The sequence below is a fragment of the Chlamydotis macqueenii genome, chromosome 4 (genome assembly GCF_036417535.1).
Source record: "Chlamydotis macqueenii isolate bChlMac1 chromosome 4, bChlMac1.mat, whole genome shotgun sequence".
NCBI classification, from domain to species: Eukaryota; Metazoa; Chordata; class Aves; order Otidiformes; family Otididae; genus Chlamydotis; species Chlamydotis macqueenii.
Genome location: NC_141559.1, coordinates 65,365,346 through 65,390,454, shown reverse-complemented (window position 1 = coordinate 65,390,454; position 25,109 = coordinate 65,365,346). Strand labels below are relative to the sequence as shown.

Sequence of the window (25,109 nt, the reverse complement as noted above, 5' to 3'; positions counted from 1 at the left end):
TCTCAAATGCCTTGCCTTGAAGGTATAGCACAGTAACGTTACGGCTGTAATAATTTTATTACTTTATCAAGCCCTAATTTAATAGGGAATGGAATACACACTGTCAAAAGTAAATTGTAGCCAATACATTATTCGGACTCCGAATAGTAATTTACATATTGCACTCTTTAGGACATGGTTTTCTTCATATTTAGCTTTGGCTTTCATTTACACTGCACCTGGCCGACAACCTATCATGACGCAAATAAGGCACACAGGATTATTTACATTTGATCACTGTCTACTATTTACACAAGCCAGGGTTAATGCAAAAGGCTGACGAGGGCTGGAGTTTAGGCACTGATTTTGGAGAGGCTGGAATTGTACCTGTTTTCTGTCAGGCTGCCTTTGTCACAGAGCAGCTCAGTTCCTCTCTACTAGCAAATACTGGAAGAAAACAATCAAATCCTTCTATCGTCTCGTACTTCACCATGCATACATTCCAAAACCACACATTTAATACGAAATCTCACCATTTACCACACCTGTGTGTATAACTTTTCTGACTGAGGCCATTAGTGAATTTTATTTTTAATTGGGAGGGTTTTTTTCCTCATTAATTCCATTCAAATTTGGGATTCATCAGGTCCAGTCATGTAATTAAGGTTATAGTTTTTTTTTTTTTTTTATAAAAGAGAATCAGAAATGCCTTTGTAAATCTATGATTTCAGGAGTATGTTGAAAGGCAGCTGCAATAATTCAAAGGAATCTCAAAAGCTAAACAAGTTTTGAGGAATATGTTTCCAGCTGCAGAAGAATAATTATAATTTCACCAAAATTTGTCACTGGAAAACAAACAACCTTTCATTTTGCTTTGGGTTCATAGACCACTAAGACTTCAGGTTGAGGTGGTTTGACTGAAAAATATGAGTTTGCTCTCTCTTTTTTTCAGCAGAGCAGTATAAGGAGAGCACAGCGACGGGAAGCGCAGAGGATATATTCACCTCTTCTCTTGAAGGATTTCATTTTCTTTGTTGCTGAGAAGACTAGTCTCCTTTGTCCCGCAGTATTAACAAATACACCAGCTCCCAGTGAAGACAGGCTGCCCTATGTCTATCAATAGAATCTATATAGAATCTTTTCCCTTAGGGATTAATTCAACTTTTGATTCAATCTTTCTGAGCTTTAAATTATGATGTTACAAACCTCCAAGGAACTACTGTACTATTTGTGACCTCCTTTATTACTTTCTGCTGTTTGATAAAGTAGAGAAAATTGATTTATAGCTTAGTTTGCTTGTGAACATGGAATATCAATGGTAAGAGTGTGATTTGTGGAAAGCAGGGGAAGTTCGCATTGGTTAAAGTTTAATATAGCAGTTTATTAATTAATGGTGAAGGACAATAGATAATCATCTTGAATGAGATTCTGGAAGTGTAACATGAAATAATACAGATGAAGCAAGGCATCTTGCTAGAGCTGGATTTAAAGTTTTCAAAACATTTTCCACAAGGAAGAATTTTCTCCACCGCTTCCACTCCTCTTCCCTAAACCTCCCCCTCTTCCTCTTAAGACTTGACAGGTGTTTTTGTGTTTTCTGTAAGCATTAAAGGTTAAAGGTGGTAGGCAAGGCCGAAGTTTTCCAAATGGAGCCTAAAATTAGGCTTTGGTGTCTGTATTTGGATTCTTAGGCCTCAATCCAGGAGTCTATTTTTATTCTAAGCAGCCGAGCACTTGACTTCAATGGATCTAAAACCACTTGTACTTAAGTGCTTTGCTGAATCAGGACAGACTTAAGCACAAATGTAAATACTGTGCTGAATTGGGGCTCTAAATATGTGGCTTGATTTTAAAAGTGCTGAGAGCAGGCAGGTCTAATTGAAGACAACAGGAGCTGGGAGATGCTCAGCATTTCTGAAAATCAGGCCACTCATTGAGGCGCTGGAATTTGATTTCAGGTGCTCAGCTCGCAGCATTCACCGTGGGAGAAAATGGTAACCCAGGAGAACAGGCAATGGAAGGGATGATTTCTTAATAAATGAGATCCTGATTTTATGTAATAAACCTTAATAACATAAAATGAGGGGATGGGAGGCAAAAAGCAATACTTTCTTGGAAAGCTAATAGAGTGCTCTTTTTTTTTGCAAGCATCAAAGTGCTATGCAAAAATATGAAATGAATAAACAAATCAAATTAAAAAGCCTAGTAACTGGAGAAATATTGGGCTACAATCATGCCTTGTGGAACAGCAGCAGCACTGATGAAGTATATCAGGGACGGATTTGACCCACTACATTTTGAACATTAATCTGACCAGGAGCAGTGAGTCAACAACACAAATCCCAGCCAGCAGAAAACTTTGCTCTATCACCATCGTGAGCACCAAGCACAACACTTTGGATTAGTAAATGGTAAAAATGCAAAAGCAAAACATCTTTGCAAGTAAACCCAGTATCATTATAGAATATACAATAAACAGCAATGTTAGGAAGAGAGATGAGGTGCAGGCTAGTCATCTTTAGAAAGGCAATTTTTTTGTGTCCTTGCATTGTGTCTCCATTCTCTTCTGAGGAACACAAGAAGACTCAGTTACACAGCGCTGTGCTGCTAACCCCTAGAGAAGTCTGCTGACACAACAGAATAGGCCTACAGTGGTACATTGGCTACCTGTGAACAAGCCCTGGGCAAATCAAAGAAAAGCAATTCCTTCCTGTTTTTATGTGCCTGTAAAGGAGAAGGCTGTGAATACAGTTTGCCAGCCCCTCACCAATCATTGCCCCTGACCAGCGGCAATGCCAATATGGAAGCCCACCATGCTGCACCCTGTGCCATTCAGGAAGGATTCAGAAAACCCACTCTTGCCCAGTCACCTACCTGCCTGATCCTCCTAGCCTGTCTGCTGACATAGACTGCTGAAGGACTCTCATGACAGCGCTTTTTCCTAGTATAGGTATTTTATTATCTTAGGATGGAAGATACCAATCATTTCAGACTTGTCCATCCCTACTACCTGCACAACTTGGATGCAAGCATGGTGACACAGAAAAGCCCTTACACTCCCCATCCTCTCCTAACTTGAGCCAGCAACGCTTAAGACTCCACTGAGCATTTTTCAAAAGTTTTCCTACAAGGTTTATGTTGGCCCTTCAACAGCCTTGGGTACTCACGGCAGGAAGGCAGATAGTACCTTTCTACCATTAACTGTATTAAAACTGGTGGTTCTGTCCCCTGACTGAAGTGCAGTAACGTAGGCATGATCTGGACTGCTATCTGAAATCAGTTATGACCACCAGAAAGAGTAAAAGAAAACCCAGTCCATGACCAGTTGGGGGAGGGGAAACCTGTCACTTGTGATAAAAAAGAGAAACAGAAATGGATTTGAAACATTCGTTTCCCTTTATTTGCTCAGTGAGGCTGATGTGTACTGCACATTAAAAAAAAAAAAATCACAGGAATTTTCATACAATGAATTAAACCACAAATGTACACGTAGAATTGGCAGGTGGAAAATAGCCGAGCTTGGGCTTAACTAATCTCTCGCTTCCCCTGTTCAGCATAGTCCAACCAATAGCTTTACATGTTCACCGACTGCACACATCTTACAGTAGCTCCATCAGGTCGGTGGTTCATATTATTGAAAACGTCTGTCACATAGGTACAAATTTAGAATCATCACATTATATCACATGGCTATTCTAGGTCATTTATAGATCAGATCTTATACTACAGTGATTGAAGGTCTCATTACAGCCATCAAAAAGGACACATAATCATTACCTACTGTAAGCTTACACCTAAAGGGATGAGAAGAAGGTGTGGTTGGTTTTTTTTTTTTTCAACTGACCCAAGTATTACACCCCAGAGGCACAAACTTTCCTCTCAGTGCTGCTCTTGGGGATGGCAGCCCAACTGCTTTTCAGAGTAGTTTAGCATAGGTATTTTTCTTCAATTTTAGGCTCCCTCTGTTTGGATTTGGATCATTTTACGTTCTGTAGGAATTGCTTTGTTACAGCTCTAGGAAAGATCATAGTTTCTAAGTACCAGTTCTGTTACCTGTATTGTGGATGTGGTACTTACCACAGCATGAAAACAACAGTACAATCTTCATCTACACAGACAGCTATGCTGCAATTTGCCTCTGGTGACAATGTGGTACATGTGCTAATTTCAAATGTTCTTGGGGGAGAAAAAAGGAAAAGGAAACAAGTTTATATTTTGATGGGTTACCTACCACAGTGTCTACAAAGGATACAAATAGCTTTATTCAGCAATCCTAGCTCTACATTAATTTCATATGTAATTTGTAAATCCACAGAGGAAAGCCATCTTCAAGATGAGAATGCTTGCCAGGCCAGTGAAAAAAAAAAAGACAAGACTCATGTCATTATGCCTGCTTGGTGAAAAATAAATAACAACCCCCCCCCAAACCCCACACTAATTTATCCATGTCAGCAATCTAGGGCAAAAGAGAATTTAAAATTTAATCACAGAAATTCAAAGGCAAAATAGGTAATGCATCTGGTCCTTGAACACATAATATGATGTACTAAATATTGATTTCTTAAAAATAATTTATTGCTTTTAATATTTTTCTTTACAACAGAAGATACTCAAAATTCAGAAAGGAAAATTGTAAACTTTTAGTTTGGCATTCACACAAAGTTAAAATACCTGCATTTTTAACCTACAGAGCAACAACAAGAATTATGCAGATTAAAGAACGTTACAATCGTAACACAGAACCTCTGAAAAAGTTCTTTTCTTTTTTTTTTTTTTTTTATTGCTATCTATCTACTGAGGAATAAGAAGCCAAAAAATCAAGCAAGCATCCGACAGGACAGACAGTGGAATCTCTCAGAACACAATATGCTGGTGATAAAATGAATGCAGCCATCAAAATCAACTGCACTGGCATGGGGGTGGAATCAGGTTTCTAAGATTGGGAGTGGGAAAGGAGATTAAATAGTTAGGTGTGCCATACCTTTAAGAGGAGTCATGAATGCCAAACAGTAATAGAATACCAAATCTATACATTCGCAAGCAAATTCCAAACTTGGCTGATTCAGTCTAGAGACTCCGAGTTCAGATGAAATTCTGACGCTCAGAATAGCAGTAGTTTACTCTTGTGGTTTTTTTTCTTTCCTGAAGTTTCTATTTAATTTAGCAGAAGCAATGTCATCAGCAACAATGTCATGGGCACATCTGAGGCCATGCTAGTGCATAGGAAAAAAAAAGAAAAAAAAAAACAACAACCCACCCACTGCTTCTGCAAAAGCTGAATTTCCAGACGAAGCACCTACTCCAAACTGACAACCATCATGCATCCTAGGTATAAAATTTCCACTGGCCTTTTTAATATTTTAGTCATCTCATAATTTATAATAAATAGGATAATTGTAACTGATAAATATGTCTCTTTAGTAAACAAAGGAATGAAGGATCGGTATTTATACAGGATGCATAACTGTAAAAAATATAGATAAATACCATCATTAAACTCTGCCAATGAAAAGATTACTGGCTTCAAGAACAGTGTTTAGACACAGAATTACTGTAAAAATCATACTGTACTTAGTACCTCAGCATATTTTTATCAAATTAAAATCACAAAAATTAAAACAAAATAGCATTTTAAAAAGATTTTTGACCTCTAGTTCCAAAACTACTGTTGATACATAAAATAAAAACATTTCTTAATGATTACCCATTGAGAGACTTTACATAAAATTATGATATCTCCTAGAAAAATTTAGATGAGAAAATTTCATTCCCCTAACAAATTCAGTGTATAAAACTGCAAAAGAAAATCAAGCAATGAGAAAAATGTGGAAAAATATTGCAGAAGTGGTTAATACCTTTTGGGCTAGGACAAGTCTTGATAAAACTCTTATATAAGCTCACCAAAGGAGGGATGGATGTGTGTAAAGCGTTTTTGCACTCAGATACACGCGCACACACATATACACACGCACACCCTCATCCACACGCTTTTCTCTTTTTTTTTACAATCAAATATATATAAGCGTAAGTTCAGCTTTCTACATATGTTAGTGTACAATATTTGTTTCACCTCATATAATTACATTTGAGTATTCTTGTTAAGAAAAATTCAACAGGTTTTGAAAAGAAGGCTGCATTTACAGTGCATAGCTGTAACAAAAAAGAACATCGTCATACAGTATGTACATAAATAAAAATACTCCATTTAACATTTGTAAATACTCAACCACTTTAGAGAACGTAGCAAATAAACTATCTGTGCACACACCCAGATAGTTCTATCCAACTCTCATTAATAATGTAACACCATGTCCGCTCATTAGAATAAATCGCTGAACAAGCTGCACATTTGACCATTAACAAGGCTTTGAAAATTTTGCTGTGGAAGATCAACGTTGTAGACATTTACATGGGTGTCAGAATTAAAAGATGAAACTTCAAAATGTTAGGGAAGCTTGAGCCTTTCATTTTCTTTTCTGCAAGGACTTAAAAAAAATCCACAAAAAAATATCCCAAAGAAAAGAAAAATCTTAAAACAAAGTTAAAACAGATTGTAGGCTTCTGGGACCTGTGGTTTCTTCTGGATTGTCATATTATCATTGTGTTGTCAGAAGAAGCTTCATTTAAAAAAAAAAAATAATGCAGTGTCTGATTCCCAGACATCAGCAGCCGTAGTTCTCAAATTTGTTTTTTTTGTTTTTGTTCTTTTTTTTTGTTAAAATGCAATATGTACAGATTTTGCAGTTCATTGTTGTACGTGTATCTCTGTGGAACTGCTGCCATGTCTCGTGGTTTGCATCGAACTCGCGAGGAACGCCCGGCTCCCCCGCCCCGATCACCCACGAAAGCAAAGCTGACACCCATGGACACGCGTGTGCTTACTGGACAGCCATTCTGTCTCTCCACTTGTCGAGCAGCTGTGTTCATGTAAACCATGGTTTTGAACAGAGAGTGTAAAGTAGGAGAAATTCCTAAGCATGACTTCTTACTTGTCCGTTATTGAAGGACATGATGTCCGTGAGGTATTCACCATCCCTCCGTTCTTTTCAGGTGTGATGCATGTTACCTACGCAGGCTTCTCTGTGCCTCTTTAAGTAAACTATCAAAATCCATGGAGTCATACTTGCTTTTAGTGGAAGCAGGATCAAAATCATCTGAGTTTGAATCTGAAACCCAAAGGATGCAAGTTTAGATAAGAGGCAAGAACCACTAGTGAGTACTTAAATTATTTTCTCTGTACAATAGCATGAACAAGGCACTGCAGAAACAATCCAGTTACAACCACAACTTTACAGAATGGTAAAGGCCCAGAAATAGTCACCAGAGAAGCTTTCAGTATGGACAGAGCTTTCTGGTAAGAAGCAGGACTTCACAAAAGTGTTACACATCATCAGCAGTGGAGGAGAACTGTAAATTGCATGTCCACATCGAGCAGGTAAACTCAACACACTTTCTCCAAGCACTCGAGCACCGACACGCTGCTATGTATTGGTCTTAAAGTAGTACAAATAATCTTGACAGATGCTTTACCCAAAACTCCACCAGTTTTGCAACTGTTGTTTCGCAACATGTAATATCCCAAACTTCCCCCTCCTGAGAAAGGTAACAGAGCGTGGTTCTGTGGAAAGCCAGGGCAACCTGCGGGCAGTGTGCAGGAGACACTGCTGCTTCTGCCTGCCCTGCCTCACTGCACCTCCCTGAATCACTACACCTCCCTGAACCTGTGTTTCTGCTTCTGCTCTGATTTTTTTGGGGGGTTTTTGCAGCAAATGGTTTGCACATGGTTAAGTCATAGCATCTATAGTGGTCCAGCCGCTGTGACCTGCGATAGGTGCTCCAGCTTTGCTAGTTGCTCTGACACAGATGTCAGTCTGTTCCTAGTGCAGAGGAGGGATTGTACGTTTGTGGCCATACAGCTCCAGTACAGCAATTATTGATGTGGCTGCAAGCACTGAATTTCCTTTTGGGGTCATCCCTGCTTAACACTAGCTCTCCCCAGTTCTTATGTCACAGCTCCTTTATTAGAGTGCCCTTTTCTTGCCATTTCTTATGTTGAATTAATCAGAAATCCCCGTCTACCACTAGAAGACACACTGTGCATTAAATGTTCATTACAAGTTCTGTTAAGACAATATCTTCTCACAGAAGAGAGGTGTTAAACTTCTGACTACTATTTTCAAGTGTTTTCCTTCTTCTGTACTCAACCCAAGGCTGATTAATTCTCTCTGTCCCTGTACCAGCTCATGAATTTTAAAGTTCATCCTGTCATTTCCTTATGTAGCTCTATCAGATACTCTGAAAAATACAGGGAATGCAGTCTGAAGTACAGAAGCTCAAGCTGTCAGCAGGACAAAGTGAAAATACTCTGCTCACAGATACTCTGGGAATCCCACTCGATATGGAGAGACTTGCCAGGGAATACTCCCAGTGATGAATAATGTTCAAGAGGGTTCCCTTCAGACAACTTATTTTAAACCCCAGATTTTCTGAGATATACAGACGACCCTGGCTTCCACTGCTGAAGATAAGTCAAATCAAGTCAAAACTTCAATCTGTTTTTACTGTTTTTATCAGCCTACATTTCAACAAATGCATTGCTACCTTTTATATTTGCAACGTCAACCCTGTATCTCTTCAGCAGTCAATTGCCTTTTCTTAGCTTTACATTATCTGTTTAGCCACTTAAGTGAATTGTAGCATACTCATTCTGAACAATGCGTATCATCACTATCATTTTTTCTGAAAAGACATCAATAGGTTAGAAAAAATATATCTGTATTCACTTCCTGCATTGTACAAAGCTGAGGGCAGCACATACAAGATTTCATTAGCACTGAGTTACAGGGTTATGAGAGATTTTAATAACTGTAGTCATTTATTCATAAAAACCACAATATCTGATTAATATAGATTCAACGGCAAAATATCCCTTGCTATTTTATTCAGAAAAGAGCATCTCCTATACCTTTAGTCTATTTATACAGGTATCAGGAAAGACTTAACATTAACTTTACATTTCAAAAGGTAATTAAATAAGAGGTGAGTTTAAAATATATTACAACATTACAGAGGATGTTTGGGTAGCCTGTATGGTCTCTTCATGCATATACTTAACATCAGTATTCCTGCTGTAAGAGTTTGAATATCTCCAAACATCCTTGCAAGAGGAAGCATCACACCCTGACCACAGCATAGGACAGAACTATGTATTTTTGCCCCGACAAAACTAGGACAGACCCAGATGTGTTATTGCAGCCGGTGTGCACACTTGGGACTGGAGTTAGGACAGCATATTGAGGTATGGAGACTGGTATGCATACCGCCCCACATCAGTGGGACAGCAAACACCAAGAGATTTGCTAAGCTCTCCACAGGCTGGAGCTTCTTACATCACAGCTGGAAGGAGACACCTTCATACAAAGATGCTTATGCATGATTTGAGAACCAGCAGTTGAGCTCCATGGCCTTTGCTATACTAAGGGTCAGTTTTGGTCACAAGCTCTTCTAGCTTTCAAACCTGAGAAACTATGAATTGTGTTTAAGGAGGGTCTCTGGCAAGTCCTACACATTTACAGCACAACTCATGGCAAAGAATCATAATGAATTTTGGGGGATGAGGCATCTAGTTTGTCCTCTATTTTTTGCTCACACAAATAAATCAGGTACTAGAACCCAGAAGTCATAGCTTAGCGATGAACAGTAAAGTATGCAGGAGGTTTCTGTGGTGCTATCATTTAAGTATGGAAATGTATTATTGAATATCAGGCACTTATTTTTGATAATGATGGAAATGGGCTTTAAAAATTTTTTCACAGTCTGAAATATCTGAAAGAAGCCAGCCCAGATTAGAGCTCAGATTAGTAGTCTTTTAAACTTCTTGCAGCAAGTGAAAACCACTTCCTTTAACCTACCCTCAATCATTGAAATAATACAAGCAGCAAACAAAAAAGAAGCAAGTCTTAAATTCTCCTGAGTTACAAGGTTCCAGTTACGTGCTTTAATTCACATAAAGCAAAATACCTACCTAGGTCTGCATAGTTAGACTTGCAAAATTGCTTGCGTCCACAAAAGTACAGCTCAAAGTCAGGTTCATTTGACCTGCGTAAAGTGTATCCATTTTCAAGAGCAGCAAAGGCGTCACAAGTATAGCGGTAGGTGATGAAACCATAGCTGTCTCTGGAATTGAAAAATACAGTTGTGAACAAAAGCTGAAAGAGTTAATGCACATTAGTGTAACCCCTTCCTGAAAGCAAGAACTTACAGGAGATCCAGCAGTAGAAATGCCAGAAGTACTGCATCCATTTATCAGCATGATTGTCCTGTCATGCAGCTAAATACTTATTTCTGGGACAGAAAATCTCAACTAGCAAGATTAATAAATAAGGATGAAAGAAAATAAATAAGGTTTTGAACTCAGCATATCATCTGCCACAGCACTTACATTGGTAACTCCCATACCAGTAATCTTACTGCCGTAATTTTTTACATACGGCAGCTCCTGAACAAGAAGTAATCTCAAAAGTTCTTACCCATCGTCCCGCAAATTTACTGTGCACTCCTCAATTTCACCAAAAACTTCAAACCGGTCCCTCAGTTCTGTTCGGGTTGTGTCAGGTCTGATTTTACCCAGATAAATCACGCGGCGTTCTTCCTGTTGAGAAAGAGCAACAGGGAAGGCATATTTTTAACAAATGTGTAATACAGATCAACCTATACATACATGCATGCAAATACCCACACATGGATGTGCAGAGGATGCGTAATTATAGTAGTAGTCTCTTGTGGAAGACCTACTGCATCCTGCTAGTAAGTGAAATAGTTCTCTCCTGGAAAGCATCTAAGGTACTTCAATGACACTACATTTGTCAGGTGGTAGGCTCCTGGAAGGTTTCACTGCTTGCTGTCACTGTTCTGCTACACACTGACAGACACCTTACTTTGTATCCTACTGCACCTTCTTCCCTTCCACCATTTCTACTCCTTCCCCTCCAAGACTGTAACCTCTTCCAGACCAGCAGCTCCCTTTCTCTTACCACCTATACAATACTGGGCAAAACCTATCTTAGTTGTGGAGTAGTAACACAAGTAACACAAAAATTGCATAAATGTACCATAAACATAACAAAATTTGTTACAAACATAACATTATAAACTCAGGTGACTCAATAGCTGATTCACCCTACAATCAGCTGTTCTACCTTAATCCATACCTTAAAACAGAGGGAAAACTGTTAGTGGTCCAGAAGACATCTTTTATCAAAATAAGTATTTCTAGGGGGAAGGCAGGACAATAAAATATATCCTGTTGTTACCATTACCTTTTGATTTCTTCAGAAAAAACACCTGACTAAACTCCCTGATTTTTACAGGCTAGGGTGTCATTTGCATGTCCCTTCGACACCTGGAGCAAAGCGTCAAAGATACTTTTAAAACAATCAAGTCATGGCCATATCCTTCCTTCCTGAGTGGAAATGCTCAGCAGAATGACAGAAAGACTAGGAAACCCTGTGACAGTCACTTTATGAAATTTTTGATGAACACTTTCCTGAGGATAGAGCCATTTAATGAACTGCAAGCAAAGCAAAGCAAAAGGCAAAAAGAGATCTCCAAAGCACTGACCTGAAGGTAATTAGGGCAAAGAAGCACCAGTTACACATGGCTTGGGTGCTCAGCCTTCCTGTCTCAGATTACTTTGGGCCTGAAGAACCCTGGCACTACTGCTCATCCCTTACACACCCGCACATTTGTCCCATAAATCGAACCACCACCACCACATTCTCAGCTGGCCTAACTCCGTCAGTCAGGGGAGCAATGTCAGTTTAAACCACCGGCTTTGGCACCTGAGACTTGTGCAGAATTTAGGTGATGAATGCCGAAGGAGCTATACTGACTGCTGAGAATTCATGACTATCGTAACCTGGAGGTGCCTAAAGGCTAATGGCACCTCAATGTGTGATGCAAAAGGCTCTAGAGAGCTAAATATAGACTCGCACTGCTGCTCAGAAACATCCTAGCCTGAAGAGACAGGTAGCTTAGTGTTACAATTCAGATATAGCACAAAATGTATCTTTTCCATGAGTCCCCACAGAGGCGTAAGGCACAGACAACAGCATTGAGATCAGACCAAAACACAGGTAGAAACAGAAATGATCCTGATGCCTTTTCTTTACTTGTTTGCGCACTCACTTGAAAGAAAGGGGTCAGAACTCTTCTTAGTTATGGGGGCCTAAAATCTTGGCTCCTTGTTTCCAGGAGAGCACTCTACTTCCAGGAACAGTTTAATGCAAAATAAATAAACAATTCCTGCGGCAGGAAGCTGAAACTAATATATCTGCCTCCCAACAGAAACTCCTTAGAATCACAGAATGATAGAATCTTTAAGGTTGGAAAAGACCTCTAAGATCATCAAGTCCAACCATCAATCTAACACCACCATGTTCACTAAATCATGTCCCCAAGTGCCACATCTACAGGTTTTTTGAACACCTCCAGGGATGGTGACTCCACCGCTTCCTTGGGCAGCCTGTTCTAGTGCCTGATCTTCTTTCAGTAAATAGATTTTTCCTAATATGCAATCTAAACCTCTCCTGATGCAACTTGAGGCCATTTCCTCTTGTCCTATCACTTGTTACTTGGGAGAAGAGACCAACACCCACCTCACTACAACCTCCTTTCGCATAGTTGTAGAGAGCAATGAGGTCTCCCCTCAGCCTCCTTTTCTCCAGACTAAAAATCCCAGCTCCCTCAGCTGCTCCTCGTAAGACTTGTTCTCCCCTCACCAGCTGCGTTGCCCTCCTCTGGACATGCTTCAGCAACTCAACGTCCTTCTTGTACTGAGAGGCCCAAAACTGAACACAGTGTTCGAGATGCAGCTACACCAGCGTGGAGTACCGGGGCACAATCACTCTCACTATCACACTCAGTCGATTGTTCTGGCTGACTCTTTTCCTGGTCTCACAAATCTCAGGGACTCAGATCCAGTTAATCTAAGTTTCTGAGAAACAAAAGTGAGTTCAAAGCTCCGGAAAACAGAGATGCAAGAATCAAACACTCCTACCCAAAAGCCCTACCTGCTAAGGTGTGGCACAAAAAGCGACCACTGCAACCACCTGGGTCCTTGAGAGCTCCCTGGTCAACCCAGCATAGTCTCTCTTTACCAAGTATGTATATGGTCTCCTTTATCAATAAGATCAGGTAAGTCCCTCATTTAAATACTTGAAACTACTGCCTCTTTTGATTACGTAAGGAGTCAAGGTGACTGCCTCAGCTGCCCTCTATAACCCTGCTGGGACAGACATTTTCATTTTTAAATGCTATGCCCTCTGAAGTGTGTGGTCCAAAGCTGCCCTTGTTCTCTGCCACAGCAGTGCAGTCTGGAGAAGCTAGCATGGCAACAAGAAGGGTAAGTGTGCTCATGGCTAGCCAAAAATTTAGGGAAGAGGGGTACTTTACAGACAGCTGCTGCTTTTTGTCTTTACTGTGTCCCACTCCAGAGCACTGACCCTCCTGACAGAGGAGTTTGGGTAGGGCATCTGTGAACTAGGCACTGTAGAGTGCAAGCGACAGAAATCTGCATTTCTTCAATTTTCCCCATTCTAATTCTGCTTTCTTTCAGTATGGTTGGGTGCCATAAACTTCAAAACCAGGAAAATCTGCATATGCACAGTAATTACTTTTTCAGATTCTTTTACCAAATCAAGGATTTAACTGCACTGAAACACTTGATAAGGAACAATTCCATTGATACTTGCTATTGAACCTAAATGACTGACCAGATGGAGCAGAACATAACATAGCAGACTGCCTAATATACTTTAGCTGAGATAATACATCTCGACTGGAAAAACATAATGTTTCACTCACTGACATGGAGATTGTTATGTTACAGTGTGATGGAAATAACTATTGCACGCTCTTCCATAAGTCTGTGTGCATGCCTGTGCAATTTTTCCCTCTTCTATCCCTCTAATAACCTTTATATCTCTAATATCCCTTTAAGACAACTGTAATAAAACAAAACTGAACAATTAAAAAAAAGCCTGTTAAACTATCATTAAGGGAATAAGTTGAACCTGCAAAATTAAGGAAATTCAAATTTAAAGCTGAAATGCACCATATGTCCTCCAGTGGGCACATATAAGGAGATGTTCTTCTGAGTATTTTTTTTAAGCAGAGTGCCACGGCGGTATAAGATACTGGAGAACACAGGATCCACACAGCATTGTCTTTGTCTTGGTTAACTTTGCTTTATTTAAAGCAACTATAAAGAAATTTATTTGTATTCACAGAGACATCTGCCTTTTATTCCCATTAATAAGAACAGCTATACAAGCCTAATAAGATTACAACATACCTCTAAATGTTAAAGACCTTTATTTTATAAGTTACATGCATAGGTCTGTATGTGCATATTAAGTATGGTTTTTACTGCACTTGTTAGAGGAGGTGATATATGACTTGGGAACCTAGAGAACTGCAGAGAAAAGCTTCTGCTTTCAGTTTAATGTGGGCAGAGGGAACCAGCAGGAAACTCTAGAAGATACTGTTCATATTTCCCTCCCAAAAGTGCCGATGATTTATTTTGCATCATAACCTTTAAGTGTAATCCATTGCTTTGCCAGGTAAATAAAGGAAGAAAGAAGTCCAGCCAGCTTCCTCTGGCCCAACGTGTTTGACTTCTTTCAATTTATCTAAAACCGCCTCTTCTTAATCTTGCTCCTTCTTCCTTGCAGTAAAAATATTTCAATACGCATATATAGCAAAATCTTAGACTGAAAAGCAGTATTTCTCAAATGAAAAGAGTAAAGCATTAGCATGCCAAAACTTGAGAAAATAGGACCAGGATATACCTTACACATCTAAGAGTCAATAAAGGGACGACTCATTTTGCAAAACATTCACTGACACTAGGATCTTTTTGTCTTAAAACTTTATTTTGTTTTCCCTTCCTCGTTCTTAATTCTTTATTTCACAAGGAACTAAAGTGTATTCGTTTTTGCATGGTTTTTTGTACTCAGTTTCTTCACCCAACACTTGAATGCTTCGCCTGCCTGCGGTGCTGCTAAGCAGTGTCTGTGGGAACGAAAGGCAGCCAGCCCAGAGGTAACACTGCCCAGTGCTGCTGCCCATGTTTTCCCTACAGCTTTTTGTCTGCATTATCTGTGGTGCATACCTAGTTCTCCAAAGCCAGGTAATGCTTTATGTGAAGCTGAGAGCAGAAATCCAGGGGCATTTTAAAGCTGGGGTCTGCCATGGGCTTGCCAAAGGCTCTGTTGCTTCCACCAGCACGGCTGGCTGGCTGGGTGCAAGGCCTGTGCCTGCTTTGCCTTCCGTGCCCAGTGACCTCTCCTCTTCCAGTAGAAAGCCATGACGACTTTTTTTCTTAGAGCTGGAGGCCAAATACCATTTTGAAAGTGCAATGGGATGGTTGGACACAGTTTAAAAAAATAGAAATGCTACAAATGGGAAAAGCCATTGAAACTTAAGATTCTGATGTAATAATAATAACAAATTTTTTTAGATAATGTATTAAAGAATTGTGGACTAAATATGACCTCTGGGCAAATATGAATGGCAAAAGGAAAAAAAGAAGAAAGAACATTCCACAAAATTGTCAAGTGCTGCTGTATGTCTAACTGAAGACGGAAACACTTCAGCCATACTCCACAGTGACTGCTAGAAAAATAATGATGGACCAGTAAATCTCAAGATTTAGGTAATCCATTTGACACATTTTCAGCAACTCATACAGCAAAGGTAGAGTGCCTGGGATCAGAGCCATCAAGAGAAGCAACAACAAGAAAATACAAACTAAATATACAACATCCACTGGATCCTTCATTAGTGGAAAAGCACTCCATTATAGGCTGACTCTGGTTTTAGACTTCAGAGAAGCCAAGCACTCATTTATGAAACCACCTTTCTCCTGCCTTCCTGTCGTAGAGCAATTTATTTTCTTTGAAACTATGTGCTTCTTTCCGCTGCAGTGGCCTCACGAAGCATTTGTCTCCTTTCATCTGTAAGCTCTCTGGGACAGGGACTCTTGATACTTCTCTCATGGAGGCTGTCAGCACTTAAAAATGAAGAGTAGCAATGTTAATAGTAATTTTCTACTCGGGTATAAAAGCAGAATTTGTTAGATATCCTGGCAGCAGCCAGTGCAGGCAGGAAATAAGCTGCAGGGATGATGTGGCAGTGAGTCAGTATTGTGGCCATAGCACAGATCCAGAACACCAGACTGCCCATCAGACAGTTTAACCTCCCAGCCCTGGAGCACCACTTCAATGGGGAACCATGAACTGGTGGCTCCAGAATTGAAATGTGCTAACTGTATTTCTGAAACTGTGCCTTGGCAAGTATTTGCCACATGATCTAATGGGCTGCTGGAGTAAAAGCCCGCATATCTCAGACATTTCCTAGAGTCTATCAGAAGAAAAAAGCCAAAGAAGAATTCTTGCCAAATCACTGTGATCTGCCTTGGTTGGAGGTTGGATCCCAGTTTCTACAAAGCCCTGAACAGACTGTCCTGACCTGTCCTGCAGTTGCTCCTATAGTTGCATGATCAATCTGTCTCCACTATGATCTGGTTAGCATTATAAAGTTAAGTAAGTCTTGGTGGCAGACCATCCTTATGTTCAACAAGGACACATTCTAAAACAAAACGGGGACCCAGTGAAATAAACCAAGTCAAGATCAAACTAAGCTATGCTAACATTTGCTCAGTTAGCAATCAACAGTATAAATAAATTAATGAGTGAATGAATGGCCAAAATTTTTTTCTTACTGTCTAACTGGAAAATACCTTGTTGGCTCAGCCCATATTTTTCAAGCACGACTGCTCAAAATTAAGACCCCAATCCACCAAAAAGGCACTGAATCTCCAATAACTGGAGAAGGGAAAAGAAGAAAAGGAAGAGGAGAAGAATATCACAGTACTTTTTGAAGTCAAGCCACCAGTAAGACTAGACAGGAATTCAGGAATCCATCCAGGGAAATGCTAGCCCAGGTTTGTAGTTGCTCTGAAGGTACCGCAGCAAGGTGGTGTGTGCAAGACTGAAGGGGCAGCCATTTAAACACACCTCTGTCACAAAGCATAAGCACAGGCTTCTAAAACAAGCCTCCTCAGCATTCTGCCAATATGCCTTCACGTCTGCCAAAATACAAGCTGCCTGCATAGAGGGCATTGCCATGCATATGGTTTTGACAGATCAAAATATGTGAAATTTTTTCTCATTTCTTTTTCCTAGGTTTCCCACTCTTCTTGTCACATGGAGGCTAATTCTAGATACTGAGCCAATAACACTTGATGGACTTTAACTCAGTCATAATTTCTGTTCCGTTTCCAGTGTGCATCCTTTCTACAACTTACTCCTGAGACGATAGCATAGTGCTTCTCATGAAGAAAAGCAGCCTGCCGTGCGTAACACCCAAAGCATTTGTATTGCCCAATTTTGGGCCACTCTTTTAACAGTATCTGAAGGTATGTGGCCATGAATCAATTCTTGCAGCATAAGAATGGGCTAGAAAGAAAATTAAAAATTCCCCAATGCAGAGAGTAAAGAAATCTAAATTTATAGGACTGAAGAAAGAATACAAGGAAAGTGAGAGGAGCTTCTTGTGGCTGAACAATAAATGAGTTGAGTCCCACAAGAAAGAATATAGTGACATAGAAGAGATCCATAAGCCAAAAGGAGTATGAAAAGAAGCAGAGAATGCTAGGAATAATACAGATTTTATCACTGACTTCATGGGATCAGGGCTTCCCTTTCTCTGCTGTCCCCTAACCTCTACTTACTTGCACAGGCATGATTCAATACAGATTTTTAAAGTGAAAGTGCTGACAGACTTTGGAGAGAGCAGTTAATAGGATTTCATCTACATCTTCTGCAGCTCTTACACAGGTGACTGTATTTTAAACTTCTGCAATGTTCTACTAATTGATATTTATTTTTTAGTTCAAATTTATTTATGTTTATTAATAAATAATTTCATTAATGAAGTTAATTATAACGAAAATGCTCACTTTAGAAAGAAAATAAATTCAACCTTGGTTTTGAAGCGTCTAAAGTTCTTAACACAGGAAATTATGATGCAGCATACCTGCAGCTTTTTAAGTTCCTGTTTTGGTTTTGTTTAGTGAGGGGGGGCCTAAGGTGGTAGCTTCTGTAGGAAACTGCTAGAAGTCACTCCCCTTTGTTCAGTGGACTCAGCCGGGCCTAGGGCAAACCTGCTGCTGGCCAAGGCCGAGCCGATTGGTAGCAGAATGTCCCGTGATAACGCCTCTGCGATAACATATTTAAGAAGGGGAAAACAGAAGAAAAAAAAAAGAAAAAAGGATGTGAAGATGCTGAGTGAGGGCAGAGAGGGGGAGGCACAAGACTTGTGCGCCTTGCAGGCTTCACCCTCTGGCCTCCTGCTGCGTGGCCGACTGGGCCTGACTCGGCCCGGCCTGGCTGGGAAGAAGTGGAGAGGAGATGAGATGTGAAGAGGCATCTGCCTGCCTGCTGTGAAGAATTTTCTTGTGAGAGGAACGGCTGCAGATGCCAAGGTCAGTTCAGAAGGAGGGGGAGGAGTAATGCGTCTCCTGGCCAGAATTCCCCTGCAGCCTGTGGTGATGACCATGGTGGAGCAGGTTGTCCCCTTGCAGCCCATGGAGGTCCACAGAGGAGCAGAGATCCACCTGCAGCCCATGGAGGACCCCACACCGGGGGAGGTGGATGCCTGAAGGAGGCTGTGGCCCGTGGAGGGCCCGCTGGGACAGCTGTTCTGGAGAGACTGCACCCCATGGAAGAGATGACCCACGCCGGAGCAGTTTCACAAAGGACTGTGGCGTATGGGTGGGACCCCACAATGGAGCAGGAGAGGAATGTGAGGAGTTCTTCCCCCGACCATGAAGCGGCAGCGTTAAACAACATGTGATGAACTGACCACAACCCCCATTCCCTCTTCCCCGCTGTGCCGCTTGGGGTAGGAAGGTAGTATAGATAATGTTAAGTTCAGGAAGAGGGAGGGATGGGGAGAGGTTATCTTGTTCTCTGTCTCATTATCTTGCTGCTTTTAGTAATAAATGAACAGTTTTCCCCAAGTCGAGTCTGTTTTGCCCATAACGGTAACTTTAAGGATTTCTCCCTGTCCTTATCTCAAACCTCGAGCCTTTTTCTTATATTATCTCCCCCTGTTCTCTTAGAGGGTGGAGGGAGTGAGAGAAGAGACTGCGTAGTCTGGTCCTGATCAGGGCTAAACTACGACAGTTCCTTTTCTCTCCTTTTTCTTCTTTTCTTGATTAGCTAGTTGCCAAATATTTGTTTGTTTTAAACTGAATCAAATTTTCTACCTCCTCAGGAGGATTCTGGTTTATTTATACCAGCAAGGTACCATAATTGAAAAATAGTAAGATACACTCATGACAGAGGTCTACTTGAATCCCTAATTTGTGTTGGATCTAAGAGAGAACAGCCCGTGTAAGTTACGATTGCTGGAAGGTAGTGCTTACCTCTAAGCAGATGGAAGCCAGATATTTTAAACTAACTGCAACAAATGACTTAAATATAGCCCTGTCTGAAGCCAAGCAAAATTATTCCATTGCCCTCACTGAGCTGCAGATCAGCACAGCAGAGCATGTTACAGCTCTAAATCTCACGCTTTACAAAACACATGTTATTGCCCACACTTTGTAGATAGGGCACCTGAAGCAGGGAAAAATGAAATTATTTGATGAAGCTCACTAAGAACAACAGTAACAGAGACAAAAGTCAGAAAATAAACATGTCTATTCCCTCCCACAACTTCTTGTTGCCACAGACTACACCAGTCTGTCAATCTCTATGCATTCCCAGTTTTGTTGGTGTTAAGTATTAAAAGAAATGCTGACGAGTGTGTGACAAATCACCTTTTACTACAAAGTCCACTAAAGGCACTCGAAGAAAGACCTATTCCTTTTGGTTAGCCCTCAACAGAGCACTAAGGGAAAATCTGGAAATGAAGAAGTGTTCCAGTCTGCACCAGTTCATGCAAGAGCCACAGCACGGCCAGAACAGCAGTAAAGGTACAACATGACAGAAAGAGCAGGATACAGAAAACCAACCGTAAAATGTTAAGGCAAGCCAACAAATGGGCTTAAAAACTACAAGAAGAGGCTAGATTTACAGCAGCTCCCAATTTAATTTATCAAAACCATCATGCATTTGCCAATAGGGAACTAAAAAGGAGCAAAAGCCACCTGTCCGATTAATAGCCATTCTTCTGTCCTACTGCTGCAACAGCTAAGAGAATTGCTCATTCTCACATGGGTATTTCCTTCGCCTCAGGTGTTTCAGTTGTTTCACACAGAACATTGATGAACAAAATAATTAAATAATGCAAATTCATTACAAAAGGGCCAGTGTTAAGTGACATTTGAAAATTGCATCATGGCTTCAGACTATTTATTTTGCTAAAAATAACTTAAAAATTAACCAACTCATAGACAGGGAAAAAAATTAAACTTATGCTTTTGGATCCCAGTTTTGAATTCTGTTATCTGCACCCTCTGTATAGGCAATTACAGCTACTATGAAAATCCAGCGACAGGTATGTAAGCTGACTCTTTATATTGCTTATGTAAAACCCCAGAAATACAGAAAACAGACATTGATTATTGGCACTCTGGTAGGCGACATATAGTATAAAAAGCAGGCTCACTGATAGATTTATATAAGAAGTAGACTGGTTCACTTTTAATTGTCTGTTGTCTGGGACAAAACCTTTTTCTAGTAAGCCCTCTATATCTGTTGACTGTGAAAAACTTGGAAAGTTGCAATTTATAGAACCTGAAAAAATTAGTATTGTAACATTAAAACATAAATTGTTATGAAAACAAATATTTACCTAAAATTCAAAATACTGAAATACACATAAGCAGATTTTTGTATTTTGTTTTTTTCTTTTATAAAAAAAAAAGAAAATAATTCTGAGTTCTAGCTTTAGAAATCTATCAAAAGTAACAGCAATCTATTTCAAAATGAAAGTTATCTTCACAGTGCTTACAATTGCTTTCTGCCTCTGTCTCTCCCTTTGTTTGGCCCTTTCAGATTCCCGTTTTTCATACTCTTTGCGGTATTCTTCCCTCTTCAGCCTTTCATGCTGATATTCCTCATAGCTGTCATATCTAGGAAACATAACTTAGTCATTAAATCAAGCACCTGCATTTGTGAATGTAAAATTAGTAATACAGTTTCTGGAAAGCTTCATGATCTCTTGAGAACCAACTGCAAAGCAAACCAAATGCATGCAAAATGCACTACCTGGGTCTGCGACTGTACGGTGATCTAGATCGCGATCTCGCACGTAAGGGAGAACTTCTGTGTGCTCGGTGTCTACAGTGGCTGGACTCGTAATAGCAACAAGATCTGCAGGAAGAAACACACATTCACCTCTGTCATTCAGTTTGAATCTACTGACACCATTTTCTACTTTTTCCCCAAACTTACAATTTCTTCTAAGCGAAAAATGAGATTTTCCAGTGACAGTTTGCGATCTCCTAGTCAACAAAGGGGCCTCAAGTGATTTCCCCTCCCTACCCTTCTGTAATGTGCCTTATTGAGGCTAAAACAGAGCAGAGAGTCAGCCACTGTCAACTTCATCTGATAGGGACCGCAGCTAGATTGGCAGCAGGCAGCTCGCAGATAATGGGAAAGGTTAGTGTGTACATCTCTCAGCAATTGCTCTGCTGCTGACCTGACTGGCTCCACTCAGAAAGTGTAAACTTGGCAAATTTAAAGGATAATGGCAACAAGTGTTTCTGTAGCAACCCTGTAACCTTCAGAGTTAATTGGAGCAATAGAACAAGTTGCACTGGATTAAGTTATTTCTTGCTTTTTTCCTTCTTTCTTTCTTTCTTTCTTTCCTTTAAGTTGCTTTATGCTTTTGCCATTTTCCTTCTTATTAACTATGATGACGACACACGAATTTGCTGCACCATACCTTGAAGAGGATCTACTACAGGGCGACCTTGATCTCGATCGGGAATATGGAGAACGGGAACAAGACCTGCGTTGAGGAAACGACCTTGATCTAGAGCGTGTCCTTTGGGATCTTTGAGAAAATAAGGATTTGGGTGGAGACACTGAATCTCTGCATGGAGAGTTAAAAGAAGAGCAAGAAGGCGATACATCAAATAATGAATAGGCTTGTGTCCCGTCCCAAGGGTAGCATAGTTTATCACTTTCATCTTCACTGTCATCAAAGAGACCATCCATTGCTAGTCCTGAATTTATAAACATAGGTAGTTTGGAGAATTGTTCGTTACTGTAATCACTGTCCCTTAGTTCTCTGGTCTTATCTGCTTCTTCATCAAAAACAGCTTGGCTGGGGTGGCCAAAATGCTTATTCAGTTCAGCTCGAATTTCCTGGTCTTGAAGCTGTTTTCTGTTATTACCGTGGGATCCCTGCTTACTTGTCTGTAAAGTCTCTTTCTTGAAATACTGGTCTTGTTCTAAAGAACAACAAATCTGACACTGCCACCCAGGTGAAGAATCCTTAAATTCTACTTGTCTGGAGTTCTGAAGTTCCTGGGATATTTTAATGTGTATTTCCGATTTTGAATTCACAGATTGACAGTAGTCATGGTCACCAAACAGCCGCAAACTGGGCCGTTTTGTCTTTCTCTCCTCATGTCCACTGGACAGTACTGTAGTCTTGCTAAGCTGTGCGTACAGCTCAGACTGTTCTGGACCCTTCTTGATTGGGTTATTTCCTTGAGAACCAGAAGACTCACTATAGCGGGGCTTTTTTGAAGGTGCTACAACAGTCTTGCATGATGACTTCGGCTTAGGTGAAGTCCTAAAAGGATTATCCTGGTTGGCTTTATGAGGAGGGGTTGTAGGTGGAGTTAGGCCTAAGGGGGAAAAAAAAAGGAGGAACAGAGTATTTTTTAGCACACATACAATGTTTACAAAGGCAGCTCACGTGCTCCTTTAAAACAGACACAGAGCAAGGCCCGTTCTATGTCACTTTAATTTAACACTACTAAAACTGGAAATAAGAGTATTTAGAGTGTGAGACACCAAAGGCCTGGTAACAACAATAGCAGCAGTACTCATGCATTGCCATTAATCTTCAGCCTCATTTCTGCCCCTCCCCTTCCTCCACAAGATCTGCCCCTCTCTGTAGTTTTTCATAGAAAAGATCAAGAGATAATCACCAAAAGACTTTTTTGTTAAAAATCAAAAAGATTTGGATATAAAAATCAGAAGTCGAAAGACTAGCGCTATCAAAAACCTAAAGAAATTAGCAGACAAAAACCTGAATAAAAGCAAGCCTGAGAAAAATAAATGAGTGCTACCAAAGGAACCTCGGTAGGACGCAGAAGTTGAATGCCAGGAAGTACAGCAACTCTGCAGCTTCACTGCAATGACTCTTTGTCTCCACCGTTCATTAACTTACTAAACCATTGCTAATATATGTATAATACATTCTGGTGAGCATAACGAATACGTTTTGCCTGAAATGCGGTTCTGCAACTGCAACCATAGTGAACAATAGGACAACTGCAACTGTAATGAACCACTGCATTTAGAACTGAGTACTAGTGAGAGTCATGAAGCAGGGAGTCAAAATGAAACAGATAAGTATTCAAAGACTAAAGATATCACTAACTACCAGGATTTTTTACATAACTGTAACAGACTGTATCACTATAGTGAGATAAAATTGCAGCAAGGACTACCATTCTAGTAAAACCTGGGAACCAAAGCAGCATCTTCCAATTCTTTTTATAAGGGAAGAATATAATTCTCAGTCTTTTCTGTAGAAATCATGTAAGTTCTTCAGACTTTACAAAAGGATAACCCAGGACACCAGTGCAGAGTAACAACAAACTGTAGCCACTGTTCAGGAAATAATTACTCTTCAAGAAGGTACTTAGTATGTTATGTTTGAAAACTTGCTTCTGTCCAATTGACCCTAATGTAATTTAGAAATATATATGCTTAAAATTAAACGAATTAGATTGAGATTAGGGAGTTCTTGTAGATAATCCAGACCATCCTTAAGCACTTCACAGGCTGATGCTGCCCGAGATTTTTCTTTCTAGGCCAAGAAATGAGCTTTCCACCACTTCTTTAGCTAGAATGAAAAGAAAAGGCAGACACACTTACAGGAAATGTGTATTTCAAACATAACTATACAGTTTTGTTTTGTTTTTCTTTTTTAACCATGCAACAGAGCTCAGCAGATCAATGCAAATGGAACATGTTTTATAGCGTTTTGCTGTAAAGAAGGAAAAGCGTCCATCAACGCACAGTGCTCCCTAAGGAGCATAAATGGAGACTGGGAGTCCCACTGCATTAGCTGCAATGAATTTGTTCCAGAAAAAAAAGAAGATAGTGGTAGCAAGGCATGAATACTTGATGTGAGAGAGAAGCTTGATTTTGTCTGAACGTTTGGAAAAAATGGTTATGAGCTACCCATGGCTACATAGAGATTTGCCTAACGACACCAAAGTCAGGGAAACTGAAGCAAAGATAAGGACACCTAAAACTCTACTTACCTCGAATTTGAATTTAATAGTGAACAAGTTTTGTGCAAAGTCATCACTGTTGAAGTATTTCCTTTAATTTGAGTCCTACATTTTTTCTTCCTTCCCGAAAATTTACTTAAGTCAGCAGTATGTATTGCACACCTTATCCACTTCCTCACTAACAAATATTTCCAACTACCAAATGGATTTTTGGCAAAATGAAGAGAATAGTCCTCTTCAAAATTCTGCAGTAATAATTTCTGGGTTAAAACTTCAATCTCAGATTCAATAAAGATTTGAGTAAGCAAAAAGTGTTTTCTAGAGAAAAGACTTAGAATCGTCGCTTTTACTCATTAAATTCTACAGTCCATGAGAAGCTCGGGGGTTAGTTACTGATTTTTTGGATGTACTCTTAAAGAAAGAATGAAGCAAAATATTGATTCCAGCTCCTTCTTGTTGCTTCCTTATAATACACAACCACTCCACAATGAGCATGCATATTTAAGAATTTCAGGCAAAGAAATCCCAGAGATAATTCAATATTCAAAATAAAATATTGTTTCCATTTCCACTTCTTTAAAACTAGCAAGAAGTAAGCTAAACACACGGCACGGCGTTTTCCAGAAGCCCAATG

The 25,109-nt window shown here is 40.0% G+C and overlaps 1 protein-coding gene across 3 annotated transcripts in view; it reads right to left on the bottom strand.

Annotated features, from left to right (window-relative positions):
* Positions 1-4,532: 4,532 nt before the first annotated feature.
* PPARGC1A (PPARG coactivator 1 alpha) overlaps positions 4,533-25,109 on the bottom strand; it is a 371,225-nt gene continuing 350,648 nt past the window's right edge. For all 3 annotated transcript variants that reach the window (XM_086747406.1, XM_086747408.1, XM_086747407.1), the window contains exons 8-13: positions 21,940-22,852; positions 21,261-21,365; positions 21,004-21,124; positions 10,509-10,630; positions 10,004-10,155; positions 4,533-7,145 (exon numbers count right to left, since the gene is read on the bottom strand). In XM_086747406.1, coding sequence (XP_086603532.1) covers positions 7,042-7,145; positions 10,004-10,155; positions 10,509-10,630; positions 21,004-21,124; positions 21,261-21,365; positions 21,940-22,852 — 1,517 coding nt within the window. In that variant the 3' untranslated portion in view covers positions 4,533-7,041. The remainder of the gene's footprint in view (positions 7,146-10,003; positions 10,156-10,508; positions 10,631-21,003; positions 21,125-21,260; positions 21,366-21,939; positions 22,853-25,109) is intronic.